Raw genomic sequence first — 17104 nt, forward strand, 5'->3', positions numbered from 1 at the left:
AACACTTCTGTGTTTTGCCCTACTGCTTTGGGACCAATTTTCATTGGGAAAACGGTACAGGGAGAAAGGGCTAATGCCCCCTTCTCCAACACTGCAGTCCTAATTAAACCCAGAGGTGTGGGGGAGACTGTTACAGGGTTTTTTAAATAAAAAAGTAAGAAATCTAATCCTGGATCTCACACTGTTGGATTTAATTTGGCTCTTACAGAGGAACATGTGTCAGAAAGCTGGAGGAAATCCAGCTCTCACCAGAAAGCCCTATTACTTTTCTACAGACTATATAAACTGTTTCACTTCTTTTTAATTGTATGTTTTTACCTGCTCTGGGATCTTAAGGTGTAGGCTAGATGTTCAGGGAAGTTTTTAATCTGTGATATTTTACTGTATCGTTGGTTTCTATGGAAGCCGCCCAGAGTGGCTGGGGAAACCCAGCCAGATGGGCGGGGTACAAATAATAAATTATTATTATTATTATTATTATTATTATTATTATTATTATTATAGATAAGAAATCTTATAAATAAAGAAAATAGTAGTACAGATGAGATTATCTGAGGGATATCATAATCCAGTGTCAAACATATCCAATTCCAGACATTTCTTTGACGTTCTTCAATTAAGAATTGACTAATTAAAGGAAGCAACACACCACTGAAACCTTAATTTCTTTTCTTAATTCTTTCAGGAACTTCTATTACATCACAATGCTGAGAGACCCTGTGTCACGCTACTTGAGTGAATGGAAACATGTTCAAAGGGGTGCAACATGGAAGACTTCCCTCCACATGTGTGACGGGAGGAGCCCGACACCAGAGGAACTGCCGATGTGTTACCTAGGGGATGACTGGTCTGGGGTCAGCTTGCAGGAATTCATGGATTGTGGCCATAATTTGGCTAACAGTCGGCAGGTGCGCATGCTGGCAGACCTCAGCCTGGTTGGATGTTACAATTTGACCTTTATGAATGAAAGTGAAAGGAACACGGTCCTTCTCCAAAGCGCCAAGAACAACTTGAAAAACATGGCCTTCTTTGGGCTCACAGAATTTCAGAGGAAAACTCAATATCTCTTTGAGAGGACATTTAACCTGGAGTTCATCTCTCCGTTCACTCAGTACAATATCACCCGAGCCTCTAATGTGGATATCAGTGAGTCAGTGCGGAAGCGCATCGAAGAGCTGAACTTCCTGGATATGCAGCTGTATGAATACGCTAAGGACCTATTTCTGCAGCGCTTTCAGTATGCCAAGCAAGAAGAGCATGAACTAAATCGCCAAAAACGACGGGAGGAGCGAAAAATGTTGCGTGAACAGAAGGTCCACGAATGGCAAAAAGAGGAGGAAGCAGAAACACTAGCTGTTACTGAGGATTACAACAGTCAGGTGGAACGGTGGTGAATTTCCCTTGTGTGTGTACACACACACTCACACTAAGAGACGCTGATATTTCATTGAACTTAATTATTCAACTGTGAATAGATATGTGGAACTCCTATTGTTCTGATAAATGAGAAAGAGTCTCTCAGCCATCCTTCCGCATTTTATGTTTTGGCTTTTTAGATTTTGTCATTTAAGAAAACAGTATGTTGTGCTTTTCAGTCCGCCTTAATCAGTGTTATTTGATTGGCTGTTGAATAGCTTACTATTTATTGCTTATTTATTATATTTACTGTCTATCCTGACTTTCCGGACACATATCTTTCCAAGGAGGCTTACAGTGAACATCAAAATACATTAATAACATCAGAATAAATAATATCAAAAATATAACAAGTTATCAGGCTCCTTGTCACGGGGAGGTTGGTGGCAGATGGCCCTGTGGAAGGAGAAGAGACACTCCAGCTGGAACGGGAACAGGCTCCCGGTGTTATCTTTACCTACCTGCCTCCCTCTCCTGGAAGAATCCTTTCCACATAGCAACCAGTGTCTTCCAGCGCATTGCCCCTACCTTGATCTTAAGGTTTTTCCTTATGACATTATTTACAACGGAAGCTTGGAAGGAGGGTGGAAATGAAAGCTCACGCCGCAGTATCAGTTTCACTTACATGCAATGATTTGCCATGGTTGGTCTTCTAGTCCCTTGTAAATTGTCCAGTGTATGTTCGTGGTGACTGTAACAGAGAAAAACCTGCTGCCCTTCAACTATTTACAGGCAATCTTTTATTTCAGGGAAGAAGTCAGATGTCTAATTTCATGATTTGTTCTAAACCTTGGATTGTGTTATCAAAGAAATGACGTTGAAAGGAGCTTGAAGGCAGCCTAAATCCAATTTATGCTTTTTAAGTAGCCAAAGCACACAGGCTGACACAGTAACTAGCATACTTTTAAAGAAGCAGTATTGGCTACTTCAGGATTTTGAGAGCACAAAATTCAGGGCAACAGACTTGGTTGTCTTGATAGTATTTTTCCTGAACAGGGCTGGGGGCAGGGGGGGTTAGAAAGGATCCAGTCAGATTATAATATAGTAAAGTACTGACCTGAATATATTCCTCAAATTTGTGTATTAGGGTTTTTCACGGATATAACTTTATATAGTGTGACCCCTGGCTTCCTCCCATGCCACTTATTGAAAGCATGCAAGTCTCATGTGTGGGAGAATCACAAGAGATTATCATGTTTGCGCACAGATTCATGTGTCCCCAGTATCCCTGATTCTGGAACTTTCATAATCTTTAGGGACGTCTTTAGCGCACAGAGCAAAATTTGAAACAAAAAGCTACACGTCTAAAGATTTTTATTGCATTCTAAGAAGACTTTCATATGCTGGGCTGGAATAAGGAATTGTGAGTGGGTTAGGGGTTTTCTCCAGGTGCCTTAATTGAGGGCCCCCCAAAATACTTACTTATGTTATACATATTATTTTACAAAAAACAGCACTTATTTATTTAAATAATGTGAGATGAAATTATTGGCTTTTGCTTTAAAATATGAGACTGGGTTAAATGCTAAAGGAATTTCATCAGAAATCAAAAGCTTAAAGAGCCAGACACTACCAAATCTCCCGGTTACAGAGTCAGCAACAAATTTAGACCTGTTGAAATTAATTGTGAATATTCTGTTACAATGTCTTATCCAAAGTTAGGAACATACTTGCTGTTTATCGTTTTATTACAACCATTTGTCAATTTTTTATGTTATGAAACATGTGGTTGGCTTACACATGCATTTCATGTTGTTTGCCAAAGGAGTCAAGCTATTTAGTTTTGGTTCTACTCATTCATATGGCAAAACTAGAAATATGGGTGATAAAATTCCACAAACATTTATTTCAAGGATCAAATTATTTCACCAAAAGTTCGGTAAAGTTTCTGCAGCTTTAATGCTTAGATATGAGAGGATTTAGAATGTTTCACTTTTGAATCTAGTGATTTCAGATATTCGATAAAACTTACCTGCATCACTTTGCTTTAAGATTCCTGCTCATTGCAAAAACTTATTGATTTCAGTGAGTTTACTCTTAAGTATGATAGACAAAGCAATCCACCACTACCCTTATGCCTGGCTGAGGCAACTTGGCTAGGCAGTGTTGTCCCTCTTCCCTGCTTTCTTGGCTTAGCCAGCCTCCCGCCAGCTGCTGCCACCAGATTGATGCCATCATCATTTCCATCAGTGCTGATCTCCCCCTTCCATCAGTTATATGGGCACACAGGAGGCTTGTAGGTAGTATGGCTGCCACCAGGGGCCAGCATACTGTTGACATCCATCTGTCTCGAGAGACAATGGAGTTCACCTCCAGGGGTGAAATCAAACCATTACATTAGCAGCACCGAAGTGACCTCTCCAGGATGCAAGCCTGGCCGGTGTATATGGAGATCCTGGGTTGCCCAGACAACACCCTCCTCTCAGCTTTGCTGATGTGGTCCAAAGGAAAGCAGAGAAATACGTTTGGCACCATCTTGGCTGCAGGAGTTGCTGGAAGGAAGTATACAAGGTATACAAGGCGTCATCGTACAACAGAAAGCCCCAGAACAAAGCATTCAAGGGGAAGGAGGCTGAACCCCAGGCCAGCCTTGCTGCCATCATATGACAGCACTGGACATGATCCAGGCCCAATTGTGCTTCCCCACTTTTCTGCAGCCGCCATGAAGATCAGGTCTACAGATGCAGCGATTATTCTGCTGCTCCCCAAAGCCATACCTGTGGTGGTGAGTAATTTAGATTGTGCCCTTGGATATCACCCCCTTGTTTTCATTTACTTTAAGAATGTCTTCTGGCTTAATACTACAGTTCTTAAAGCTATCTTCTTTTCAAGGCATTTAAAAAATGCTCCATGCATTGTATTTCAGGATTCAAGCTGCCGTGTCTGAGTGGTTTTCCATATGTCTGAAATTCAGATGGAAAACACAACAACCAGAATAAGCAGATCCTCTTTATGGCACAAAGAAGTTGGTTTTGAGATGAACTGTTATTTTTGAAGTGTTGGTGCACTTTCAAGCTAATATTAGAGACCTTTGCATGAAATCCTACCTTCTCTTTACTAGTTGTATGTAGAGCATGCTGCTTTCCCAGCTAACAGTGTTATTGCTGGTTAACTGACATATTTGGGAAACCAGATCCCACTCTGCTCCTGTTTGCCTCTTTGGAGCTTGGTGCCATTTAGAACAGGAAACAGGTGCATTAAGAGAGCAGCAGAGGGTCAGGAAACTGGAAGGGTATTGAGGATGTAGTTGGCAGCGAAATCAGTATTAAGAAGTCACCGAAGAGCAAGCGCAGACACTCAGAAGTAAGGAGACACCAGGACAAGAGATTCTACTCGTGGAGATTCTTAGGTTCCTTTCTCCTCTAAGTACCTTCTGTGAGAGACCCTAACCTGATTTTTAGCATGATAGCTGGTAACAGCCCTGATGATCTGGGTCTTGGGGCAGCTTAGAGGTATGTGGTTGTTTCATGAATGAGAAAAGCTTGGTTTGTGAAAAATGCCTCTGTCTGCTTCCAGTGTGGTGTAGTGGAAGCCAGTGTGGTGTAGTGGTTAAGAGCGGTGGACTCGTTATCTGGTGAACCGGGCTCGCGTCTCCGCTCCTCCACATGCAGCTGCTGGGTGACCTTGGGCTAGTCACACTTCTCTGAAGTCTCTCAGCCCCACTCACCTCACAGAGTGTTTGTTGTGGGGGAGGAAGGGAAAAGGAGATGGTTTACCGCTTTGAGACATCTTCGGGTAGTGATAAAGCGGGATATCAAATCCAAACTCTTCTTTTCTTCTGCAGCCTGCCACTAAGTAGACAGAACCAGCGTAACCTGAATCAGAGGACTTTGGCTCTCAAGAGTTGGCCTGTACTTTCCATCTTGAGCTATATAGTCCATTCTTTAGTATCTGCTTCCTGGTTTTGCTCTGCCACTCCTGATCTTTGCCCTGGTTCATCCTGGAGCTTGTTATTTTTTTATCAGACTGCTTTTCTGGTTGCTCCCTGAGGCTTTCCTATGCACTCATCTGTTACTGATGGTTGTTTTGCCGCGAATCCTCTGGTTCAGGGGCTTTAACTACCAAGACTTGTAGAGGACTTGCAGAATCAGAATCAAATCAGAACGCTTCCATGCAAAAATGCTTCGCCTAATTTGTAAATTAGGTGCCATCTTTATCTAAATCATAAATTAAGCAATGCCTTGGTCTGACTTGTGAGATTGCCTCTGAAACGCTCAGAAATTGATACGTTACTGTCTGATAAAATTTGCAGTCTGGTGCCAAACTAATGTCTAATTTTGACTGAAACTAGACATAATTCTGAAGCTCCATAATTAGGATCCTCTGTTGTTTAAATTAAAATTGTGAATCAGTGGATCTGGGGAGGGACATTCTAATCCTTTTCCCTGTGCTGTTTTCCCAGTTAAAACAACCCGCCTCTGAAATTGCTATTATACCTTCACATTTTCCCCATAGGAAACAAAGCTGCTCAAGGAAGGGCATTTTAACTGGGAAAACACTGTAGTGGGGAAGAGCTAACAGCATATCTCCCCATGCTTTAGTCCCAGTCCAATTCATTTTCCTGTGTGGGTGCCTTTTTTAAAAAACAACAAAAATGGAAAATTATAGTCATGGATCTTCCACATCACTTCACCTTTATGTTTTGATGAAACTGCCATTTCCTTTAAAACTTTGTTTATTTAATTAATTATGCAGTGAAGTGGCAGGTTTATAAGTCAAGCAGAAGTTTTGCTCCATTCAATATTACAAAACTGACGGAAGCTTTGTTTAGATCTCAAATTAGGCAAAGGTGTCACTAATCTTAGGAATCAGGCAGAGGTTATGTGACTGAAGTAGTAATGTTTCCATTTTCATGAATTAGGCGGAAGATTTGTTTAATTTGAAAATTATCAAAAGGCAGTGCCTAATTTGTAACATAAAACAACATTTTGCTTATTGCATTAACAAAACAGTTCCACCAATTTAGCATAACAAGCCTTTGGCAAGAACTCTTTAAAAGCCCATTTGTAATCTAATTATTATCCACCAGCCCCCTTTTTAAAAGCTACAAAAGAGTTTCTAAGCCCTTTCATGTTCTCTGTGATAATTTGTTGATAGACTCTGTTGCATCAGCAAAAAAGATGCTTAACTATAAACAGAAGGCCACATTCACAGCTTGCTTTCTCTAGATTTCCATTCCAGTTTCAGTGCTGATATTATCATGCAGCTTCAAATGAGGTCAGAAAAATAGCTAATTATTGTCAATTCATACTGCATGTTTTCATCCTATACACGGATGTGGCAAGTTCATTCTCCAAGCGCAGATCCTTTTGTAGCCAAAGCAACAGCACCCATTCACAAGGATTCTCCCCACACAGAAAAGGGGAAAACCCAAGTGGGGACCCCCAAAGAACTGTGCATGCACTGTGGTTATGGAATGCTGGCAGGCTGTTGAATAGGGACAGGAATGGAATGCAGTTCCTTCCAAAGAGTATGGCTGGCTGGCTGAAGGCTTGAATAGGAATAGGAGCACCGCATACTGCAACATTTTGTTGCAGCTCCCACTTTATAATATTAAAGTTCTGGTACTTAGGAAATTATTTCATGCCAAAACAAGACCATAATACTTCTCCTACCTGGATGCTGCAAAAGAACTTTCTCTTCCCTGTAGAGACAGCGTGCTGCTTGTGCTTTTACTAAGTGTGCCCAATACACCTGAATGTTTTCAGTAGTAATTGGCTGGAGGTTTCCACTGAGCAAAAAGCTCTCTACCCTAGCATTTTTACCAAGTTATTTTGGGCAACAAATTAATCAATATCTTTCATAGACCAGGCTTTCTCTAAACTTGTCAGTTTACTGTAATGTATGTGTTTGCACGCAAACCCACATTTTTCTGCCCCAAGAGTTGTGCAGCCTGCCATCCCTCATGGGACTTTGAGCAGCAATAAGAATGTAAAAAATTGGTCTGAAATATTATTGTACCATTTATCTTATGGAAACAAGACCACTGCTTGTTTTTTGTGGCTGTTTGAGATAGCCCAGTCTGATGCTTCAAACAAGAGGCTGGTAGAAGAAAAATTATTCAGCTGCAAGAATTATGGAGCTAAATACAATCCCATTGTTTCATTTATACTCATGTCAACCCATTGGGTTACAGTAGGCAGTATTCTTCAGCCTTGAGTCTTGAGATGTTGGGCTGCAACTCCCATCATTTTGGCCATTGGCTAAACTGACTTGGGATGACTTGGAGCAGAGAAATAGAAATAGTATGTTTCTGTTCTGGAGGTTCACAATTTAAAACATTTAAAACAGGAGGAGCAGCAACACAAGGAAACACAACAAAACAAACACAATTCTATTGGCTGGCCAACTTCTGTTTTTGGGACGTTACTCTGTTTTCCCTTCCTAGAGGAAGACCCATGTTAGTCTTGCAGCAAAGTCAACAAAGAGTTGTGTCACACAGACTCTTTGTTGACCTGTTCTCCATGGCATTTCTGTAGCAGCTACAACTTTTCAACCCCATCATGAAAGGCCAGGTCAAACAATAAAGTTGACATTACAACTACAGACCACATGGGCTCAGGTGGCATGAATTCATAAATCAGTACAGGAAAGGCTGAGGAACTAACGTTCTTCCTGAAATATGCAAGTACTGTATACTTTATGTTAAATGTACAGAATATCATTACTGTACTTATTTGCCCACAGTGTAGGTTGCTAAGGAAATGTTTGCCTCACCCCATGATTAAATTTTGGTTGGGTCACTAAAGGTAAAGGGACCCCTGACCGTTAGGTCCAGTCGCGGGCGACTCTGGGGTTGCGGCGCTCATCTCGCTTTATTGGCCAAGGGAGCCGGCGTGCAGTCATGTGGCCAGCATGACTAAGCCGCTTCTGGTGAACCAGAACAGCACAGGGAACCACCGTTTACCTTCCCGCCGGAGCAGTACCTATTTATCTACTTGCACTGGTGTGCTTTCAAACTGCAAGGTTGGCAGGAGCAGGGACCGAGCAACGGGAGCTCACCCCATTGCGGGGATTCGAACTGCCAACCTTCTGATCGGCAAGCCCTAGGCTCTGTGGTTTAACCCACAGCGCCACCCACGTCCCTGGTTGGGTCACTAGGGACCATTTAAATTGCTTTGTATGCCTATCAGAATTCCCATTGTTGTGACTCCCTTATCTCTCCTTGTAGGAATCTTCATCATATGCATTTCACGTTGGCTTGAACTGTTCCCCCCACCCCAACAGTTTCTGACTTCATTCTCTAAACAAAATATGACTGATATATAAGGAGTGTGCTTTATGTGAAGATATTGTGTGACTACTAAAAGCAGATCTGGGCACGTGGGGTGATGCTTTTTATTCTTCTCTCTCTAAACTTTTCAAAAATACTGTGATAATTGAGCATATGTCAGAGGACCAAATCCTATATTTCAGCTGTTGTGTAGAAGACACTGGAGGTCCTACATCTCAACACAATTAGAGTGTTGCTTGGCAAGTAAATCAATTCCATTACATTAAGAGTTTTCATACCATTATTTCACATTCTTGGCGGCAGCTAGAGCTGACTTGTCACCACCAAGGGGGATTTTTGTCTGCATCATGACGTAGAAAGGGAGGCATACACCTCCTTCTCACATACTGAATTCCAATAACTATTGGGGGGACTGCATTTGTAATTAATTAAAGAAAAAATGAAGATGTAGTTGCACCCTGTTCATTAACCATAAGGTGTAGCTTGGCTCAGTCACTAAATTTGACCAGGGAAACTAACTTATTTTGATAGACAGCCATGCCATCTGCCAGGCCAAATATCTGTTGGATTTAGGGTTAAGGATTGGGGTCCAGAGTTGAAAGTGACAATGTAATCAGCTAAAATGCATTTAAATTGATTGTGTTTCAGTGGCACTTTCAGGTAATTGGTTTTGCTATATGCACCTGTTCTGGCCCTCGCTCAACAGTGACTCCTTGACTCAGACAGGGCTTGATTTTGATTAGTGCTGGAACGCAGCTGTGAATGCAAATTACTCTGTCACTAAGTGATGCTTCTGTTTGTTATGTTACCACTTCATTAGCTTTCCAGTGTCGTGAAGTAATTCCTAAATTTACCTCTGATCTCTGTTGATTTATGAGAAGGGACCCTCTTGGAACTTCTCTTCATTCCCATGAAACACAAGGTGTAACGGTGCTACAACTTCCAGGCCCAACAGGCAGAACCTTTGCACGTAGGGGAGGAAAAAACATGGCTATCCCCCTAGCAAGTTCCCAGAATTCCTTTTGTGTTTCTAGAGAGTCAATTAAAATTTAAACCCTTCAGGAGACTATGGACTACGTGAGCATACAGGCTGATCGCATTGTTCATTCTAGTTGTAACAGTGGGACATGACTTGGGCTGTCACAGTTAAAACCGCACACTGGCCCTGGCAAATGAGAGCAGAACTGTCCAATTGCAGTTCCTTCCAGGGAAACTCCCTACCTGTCAACAAATCACAAGATGGCTGTGGGGACTGCCATAACTCTCTCTGACATCAATGTTACACAAGTACTGTTTTCCATGGATGAAAGCTATGCAGCCAGGAGACGAGCATATATACTGTATGTATTGGTCTTTCCCTGTAGACTTGTTAGTGACACCAGCAACATTCTCCAGTATGTGGAGTCTGAAAATCGCTGGTGGTTTGCTGACCCCATTTGGAAGATCATAGAATTCAGTGGCTAGACAGGAAAATGGGTTTCTGGATGCAGTGGGGGAGGGTGTATTTAAAGCAGTGGTGGTCAAACTTGGCCCTCCGGCTGTTTTTGGACTACAGTTCCCATCATCCCTGACCACCGGTCCTGTTAGCTAGGGATGATGGGAGTTGTAGTCCAAAATCAGCTGGAGGGTCAAGTTTGGCCATCACTGATTTAAAGGAATGAGACATAGGGCATGGTAAAGAGGTTGCTTGAGGGAGCAAAAGAGAGCCCACCAGTATCCGCAGGGAGAAAGGAGTATGGTCACCAGTAGGTCCAGAAACGTTAGACCATGGTCGGGATTTCTAATAAATTTAATACTCCCAAGAACTAAGCAGACTGCAACAGTCTATTTGTTAAGAAAATGTTTCTCATAAGCTTACACTTTTTTCTTCTCTTCACAGCCTGGTTTCTTAACTCTCCCTCCATTTCCAATCTTTTTCTTTCATGCAAGTACTGGGAAGAAAAATTGGGATTCTCTGTTGCTTGCCATGATGTTGGCAAAAGGCTAAGCTAATGAATAAATTACCGTACTGGTCCTTCTTCCTTTGGGACTCTTCCCTTGTTTATGTGCAATAGTATGTATGGATTCTACTACTACATGATTGTATTGTGGATGTCCTATTGTTTTTAATAATGTAGAAGATAGTTTGCAGGACTGACTTTTCATGGATGTAAAGCACAATATGATGAATATTTTCCATGTTAAATTATAGTGATGTCTAAAATAAATTGTTTTTCCCATCATTGTCAATGATTTTCAGTAAAAAATGAGACGATGTTTAGTAAAACTTCTAAAGAAGCTGTAAAAATGATTATGGATGGAGAAACACATTTTATTGAATATAACTGAAGTGTGACTTAACTATAAACAGCAAATAAATATTGACTGCATTTGTAAAGCAGGAAAAATTTGTTTCGTAACACAAATTTCTGAGGGATCAAGTGAATGTGTGTGGATAGTTTATTTTCCTATGTTTGAGAACAATCCTCTAGCATGACCCACTGGTATGAGCGGGTTAGGATCCAGCAGATCTCTAGCTAAGCTGGGAGGTTTCTGGTACAGCCAGGCTATACCAGCTTAGCTCCCGCATCCTCGGCTTAGCTGCAGATGCGCTGGCATATCTCCCCCATTCCAGCTGTCGGGACCCAGCCAGCTGAGTTAAGCCTGGTGGATTTTAAGATGGTGTAAGCGGGTGGCGCTGTCGGTTAAACCACAGAGCCTAGGACTTGCTGATCAGAAGGTCGGTGGTTCGAATCCTCGCGATGGGGTGAGCTCCCGTTACTCGGTCCCTGCTCCTGCCCACCTAGCAGTTCGAAAGCACGTCAAAGTGCAAGTAGATAAATAGGTACCGCTCTGGCAGGAAGGTAAACGGCGTTTCCTTGCGCTGCTCTGGTTTGCCAGAAGCGGCTTAGTCATGCTGGCCACATGACCTGGAAGCTGTACGCCGGCTCCATCGGCCAATAAAGTGAGATGAGCGCCGCAACCCCAGAGTCGGCCACAACTGGACCTAATGATCAGGGGTCCCTTTACCTTTACCTTAAGGCTTGAAAAGGGGGCGTGCTTGGAGCATGCTGGGGGTAGGATCAAAGAAGGGAGACTTAGGCTAGATGCTAAGCCAATTCAGTTTCATGTGACCTGGCAACATGATATAAACTAAGCTGGCCAAAAGAGTGGCATAACTCAAACACTATTTTAAAGGCTTGCCTTCGCTCTGCCAGGCTTAGACCATTTCAGCAGCAGCTCCACTCCTGAATGAAGATTGGATATGTAATTTTATGCCAGCATTGGCAGACCTTGGGGTCTCAAATTTCAGCAGTGCCCTGTTTGATGCCAAAATTGGACACCCCTACCCTGTCTGTTGCCTTCTATTCTACATAATAGTTGCAGCACCCCCTGAGGCTCCACGCCCAATGCAACCGAACAGGTCACGTACCCCTAAATCCACTTCTGATACCAGCTTAATTTTCACCAGATTGTTTAACGCCAGCTTCTTGTGTAGATTATTGCTCCCTTGTGTTGTCCTTGCTACTTGCTACAGGGCAGAATATGTATCTCTGTCTCCCCTCCAGTCAATGAATGTGGATGCTTCCTTGCTTTAAGATGCTCAGAGAATTCAAGTAATAGATCACTTGCCAACAATTTTCACATTAAAAGCACATGCTGACTGGAGATAGACAATAGGTTTTAAGATAGTTTAAGGTTCAAGAATAGCAGAGTTGTCAATTCTGATGTGCATGTTCCTCGTTTTACTGCAATCTGAAGTCAAACAAGCTTGGCACTCTAAAAATCAGTAAAATTTCTAAAGAGAGATGTGGAATGAGCATGCACAGCCTGGGCAATTATGCTTCTATATCATACCTTTTTCAGCTCTCTGAAGAAATTACTATATTTCTCCAACCAGATTGCTGGCACCTGTAAAAAGAATGAGTTTTGCCTGCAAATGGATCTTTCCTTTGTCTTATCAGTGCCATACATCAAGGAGAGGGGATGAAAATAGGTTTTTAAATTTTGCTGCGGTAAGCTAGTGGTAGTAATCAGAGTCAGACGAAAAATGAAATCAATTGGAAATACTTACTTAAATCAAAGCACAGAAATGATGCAAATATGCAAACTCAGCAATAATACCGGAATGAAATACCTGAATGAAAAGAATGCATGAATGCAATATAAGAGAGCGAGAGCAATATAAATGGAAAGCAATATTTGATTGGCAAATAAAAATAATTAACTGGACAGTTACCAGTAAAACATATTGTTGCATGCCACCCCAGTCTCTGAGCAGTGCAAGATTCCAGAGGTTCCTAGCGCTTACCCAGGGTTCATGTTTCCTTTGGAATGAGATACAGCAGGGTCTTTATGGTTTATTTACACATATATACAACCTGAGCCTACGATGGAGGGGTTCACAGCATTAACACCCCAAGAGGGCCTCGCGTCCCACATAGCCACATCCTGGGATTCAAAGAGAAATCAAACCTTGTTTTGTCTCTCTCTCCAGCTTGCTGCTTTTCTTGTTGCTCTCATCAATCTACCAACTCTCTGCTCCAAACTCTGCCTTTGTCCTTCTAAATACCTTGAGTTGAGAGAGGGTCCCCGACTTGCCTTCATGTGCAGAGCCCCATCCTTTGTTCCCTTAACAACCCATTACCTTACCAGGAAGCTAGCCTGGCTATTCCAAGAATCAGAAAGGGGGGGGTGGCATTGAAGGGTCTCAGCAGACAACCTACTCCACCCCCCAAACTCATAACAATATATATTACTAAGCCCCAAAATGCATTCTCTCAAAATTTCCACCAGTCCAAACTAGTTAAAAGCTTTGCTGTGCTACAGCTATAAAGGCTCTTATTCTACATATTATGAAAATTATACACACACACACACACACACACACACACACACACACACCCCTTTTCAAGGAAGTATTCAAATGAACCGGTTTCTGCAGGTTCAAGAAAAGCTGAGATATGAATACAGGATCCTTTGGATAGGATCCAGAATGGTGACTGGAAGAAAGTTCTGGTGAAAATTGAAGGGAAATTAGAATAGTGAAGTCTGAGCCTCACAAAGGAATAAACAGAAAAATAAAGAGAGTTTGGGGGGTGGGAAATAACTGCATCTGTTCCAATCTGTTATGAGCCAAATCTCCAGACCCAAAAAGGCTGGCTCAAAGAAAATGACCAAGAACAGCTTCAAAAACTGGAAGTAGTATATTCTCAAAACACTTTTTTTTAGGGGTCATTGTGTATTTGGCTCCTTACGTCACCCTGCCAGTCCTTTTTTAAAAAAATAATAATTTTTATTCATTTTCCAAACAAGTTTTATACAGTCAACAAATTATTTTACACTCATTCTTCAATTTTTGACTTCCCTCAGTTTCTCTGTCAATCTTTAGAAAAATTTCTATTTATTGACGCATTTCTAAACATGATATTGCCTTTCCCAACTCCTTTTCCTCTTACTCTCTTTTTTGCAGTATTTCTTACTATTTCACAGAGTCTCTTCAAAACCAACAAGCGTCTGTGCATCACATATATTTTTCAGATATTCTGTAAATTTCCCCCAGTCCTCGATAAACTTTTGGTCTTTCTGATATCGAATCTTCCCAGTCAATTTGTCCAATTCTGCATATTCAGTCAATTTCCTTCTCCATTCTTCCACTGTTGGAATTTCTTCCTGTTTCCATCTTTGGGCCAGAAGTATCCTTGCGGCAGTCACTGCATATTGAAACAGTTTACAGTCTCTCTTATTAACACCCTGCCAGTCCTGTGCCGCTTTGTGAGGCTGGGATCTGATCTGAATGATTTGCTGGGCTTGAGAAGAATGCAACAGCCATGCACCTTTCGATCCCAGTGGGATAAGCGGGATCAAAGGGTACATGGATGTTGCATCCTCTGCACTCGACCTGTGGGTGTTGGGGGATTCACTCGCCAAGGGCTGTGTCAGCTAGCTGTGCTCCCCCTCCACACGCAGGCGGGCAGGAGGCACAGTGCGGCCCTGCTTAGCTCTGGTGGTGGTGGTGTTGCTGTGGCCGTGTAGGCAGCAAGGGCTGGACTGGCACAGCAGACTCCGTTCACACTCCATGCCCCGGTGTATGTGTATGTGCATGTGCGCCCCGGGCACCAGCAAACCATGCCACACCACTGGTCAACATGCAAAGGGTGAGTGAGGTATTCTCAGCTCTGGCAGAAGTCTGTCCAGTTTATTATTTCCAGTCCAGCACTTGAACACATTTGGGCCATGTTGCCGTAAGGGACAAGGGAGGAAAGTTTTACACTGTGGAAGAATTTCCATGATGCCGGAGCTGCAATTACAGTTTCAGAAATTGAGTTGTGTGCCCGTCAATTCATCTATATTACAAAGAAAGGAAACAGACCTGGGAGAACAGGAATGTGGCATGAGAGAAAGTTAGCTATATAAAAAAGGAGATTCTGCCCAACTCTTTCAAGGGAAGAAATGGCTTTGCTTCACTTCCCACTATGACTGAGTCTAAGTGAGCATTGCCACTGGATTTACATTAAGTTGAATCTTGGGGTTAATTAGGAGGGTTCCACTTGACAAACCATCTGTCGGGATTCCAACAGAAACAGAAAACAATTTTGTCATGTGTTGCAGAATTCCCCCTGAGGCTTTTGTGATACTTTAGATTGTCACCAAATTTCACCTGAAGTGAAAATTGAAGGCAAATATAGAAGGACCTTGTTTGGTCAAAGTATCCGTTCACATTTTGAAGGAAGTTCAACGAATTTCAATATGACTAGTGACAGTTTAGTATGAGGCTAGGTGTCACTTGAGAAGATCTCTTAAGTTGGATGGCTAAAGGAAGAGAGTCGTCCATCCTTAAAAGTCTCCAGTTACTACTTTTGCCGCCTCCTTCAACAACTTTCAGGGAGGCAGCCATGTTGTTCTGTCACAGCAGAAACAATAGAAGAGCATTGTGACACTTTAAAGGCGAAAGAACATGCTATAATAAAAAGGTGGTTGTTGTAGAAACAGTTGCAACCAGCCACATCCTCAGAGATAAAGTTCTCTATAGACATTTTAATAGGAAAATTGGTGAGCGGCTTCTCCCAGCTAGCGAACAGAATGTAAGTGAGGCTGGCATAGTTTTACATTGCTGAAATCCAACTTGTTAAGGCTGCCTCTACAATGGTGAACTTGTGAGGTGCAAAAGGCGGGTGATAATTGTTTAAGGCCTGGCAAATTCATTCTTTCTTTTTTAACTAGAGGAGGAGGTGGGGAGAAAACAGATGTGACTTTGACTAGATGTCGACCTTTCTGCTAGGTCCATTCTCTAAAGTTATTTTCTTAAAAACAAACCACGGGGTGGTTGCAATATATATACAGTGGTACCTCGGTTTTCTAACGTAATCTGTTCCCGAAGACCGTTCGAGTTCTGAAACGTTTGAAAACTGAAAACTCAGTACAGAAGCCTCAATACGGGAAAATTCAATATGGAAAACTCAATACGGAAACCGTGTGGCATGTTCGACTTCCGAGGCAAGTTCGAAAACCGAAGCATTTACTTTCAGGTTTGCGGCATTTGAAAACCGAAATATTTGTCAACAGAGACGTTCGAAAACTGAGGTAGCACTGTATATAAGTTCTATTCCCCCTCCTGCTCCTCTCAACCCTACAAGTAGGTTCATCTAATAACATTGCCTGTATCTGAAATGCATAATACACCATAACTCTCACACATAATATCCTGGTATCCAATGCTTCCCTCAACCCTCTAGAGCAGATTTTGAAGGGGCACAAGGTTGTAGAGGAGAGGAGAAGAGGCATCATTGAAAATGGCCTCCCATTCTGCTGATGGGTCCCTCCCAGGACCGGCCAACCCATGAGGCAAGGCTGAGGCAATTGCCTCAGGCAGCAGGATCCACAGGGGATGAAGAACTACCGGTATGTCTATATCCCCCCTTGCTCCTGGTGTACTTCTGCCATCATGCCTTCTTCCCTGACTGGGAGGTGGGCGCCATTTTGGGGTCCACCTCAGGTGTCTAAATGTCTTGGGCCAGCCCTATCTCTAGGTGCCCTACTTCTATTCGGATCGGCTGGGGTTGGACTAAATGACCCTTCGGATCCCTTCCCACTCTCTGATTCTGTGACTGGGGGGAGGTTGCCTTGCAAGGGCCTTGGTTCGACATAAATGCCTTGCCTTCATATTCAGGATTCGGACAGTTGCACAGCCCTAGTCCATGACTTAGTAAAATAGGCATACATTCTAGTCAGAGAGGAACATTGCACTATTATACTAGTTCTGCCAGCACACGCATTTCTGCTTTCCAGACAGAACAATAACCCCTCTCCTATTTTACACCCTGTTCCGGGAGGTTATCCTGATCTCCCAGAGCCAATTTGTGGGGTGTGTGGAGGTACACAGGGGAAAGAGAGGGTTGGAAAGTCCCATTACACTAACAGGGCTTGTGCTGGCACCTGCTACTGCAGCTATCTAGAGGAAACTGGTCCATAAGT

General features: G+C 42.6%; 1 protein-coding gene across 1 annotated transcript in view; it reads left to right on the forward strand.

The window, feature by feature from the left end:
• Positions 1-10869, forward strand: part of HS6ST3 (heparan sulfate 6-O-sulfotransferase 3) — a 168060-nt gene extending 157191 nt beyond the window's left edge. The window contains exon 2 of the mRNA XM_028728318.2: positions 686-10869. Within this exon, the coding sequence (XP_028584151.2) occupies positions 686-1394 (709 nt within the window). The 3' untranslated portion in view covers positions 1395-10869. The remainder of the gene's footprint in view (positions 1-685) is intronic.
• Positions 10870-17104: the final 6235 nt, after the last annotated feature.

This window comes from Podarcis muralis, chromosome 4 (assembly GCF_964188315.1).
Source record: "Podarcis muralis chromosome 4, rPodMur119.hap1.1, whole genome shotgun sequence".
Lineage (NCBI taxonomy): Eukaryota > Metazoa > Chordata > Lepidosauria > Squamata > Lacertidae > Podarcis > Podarcis muralis.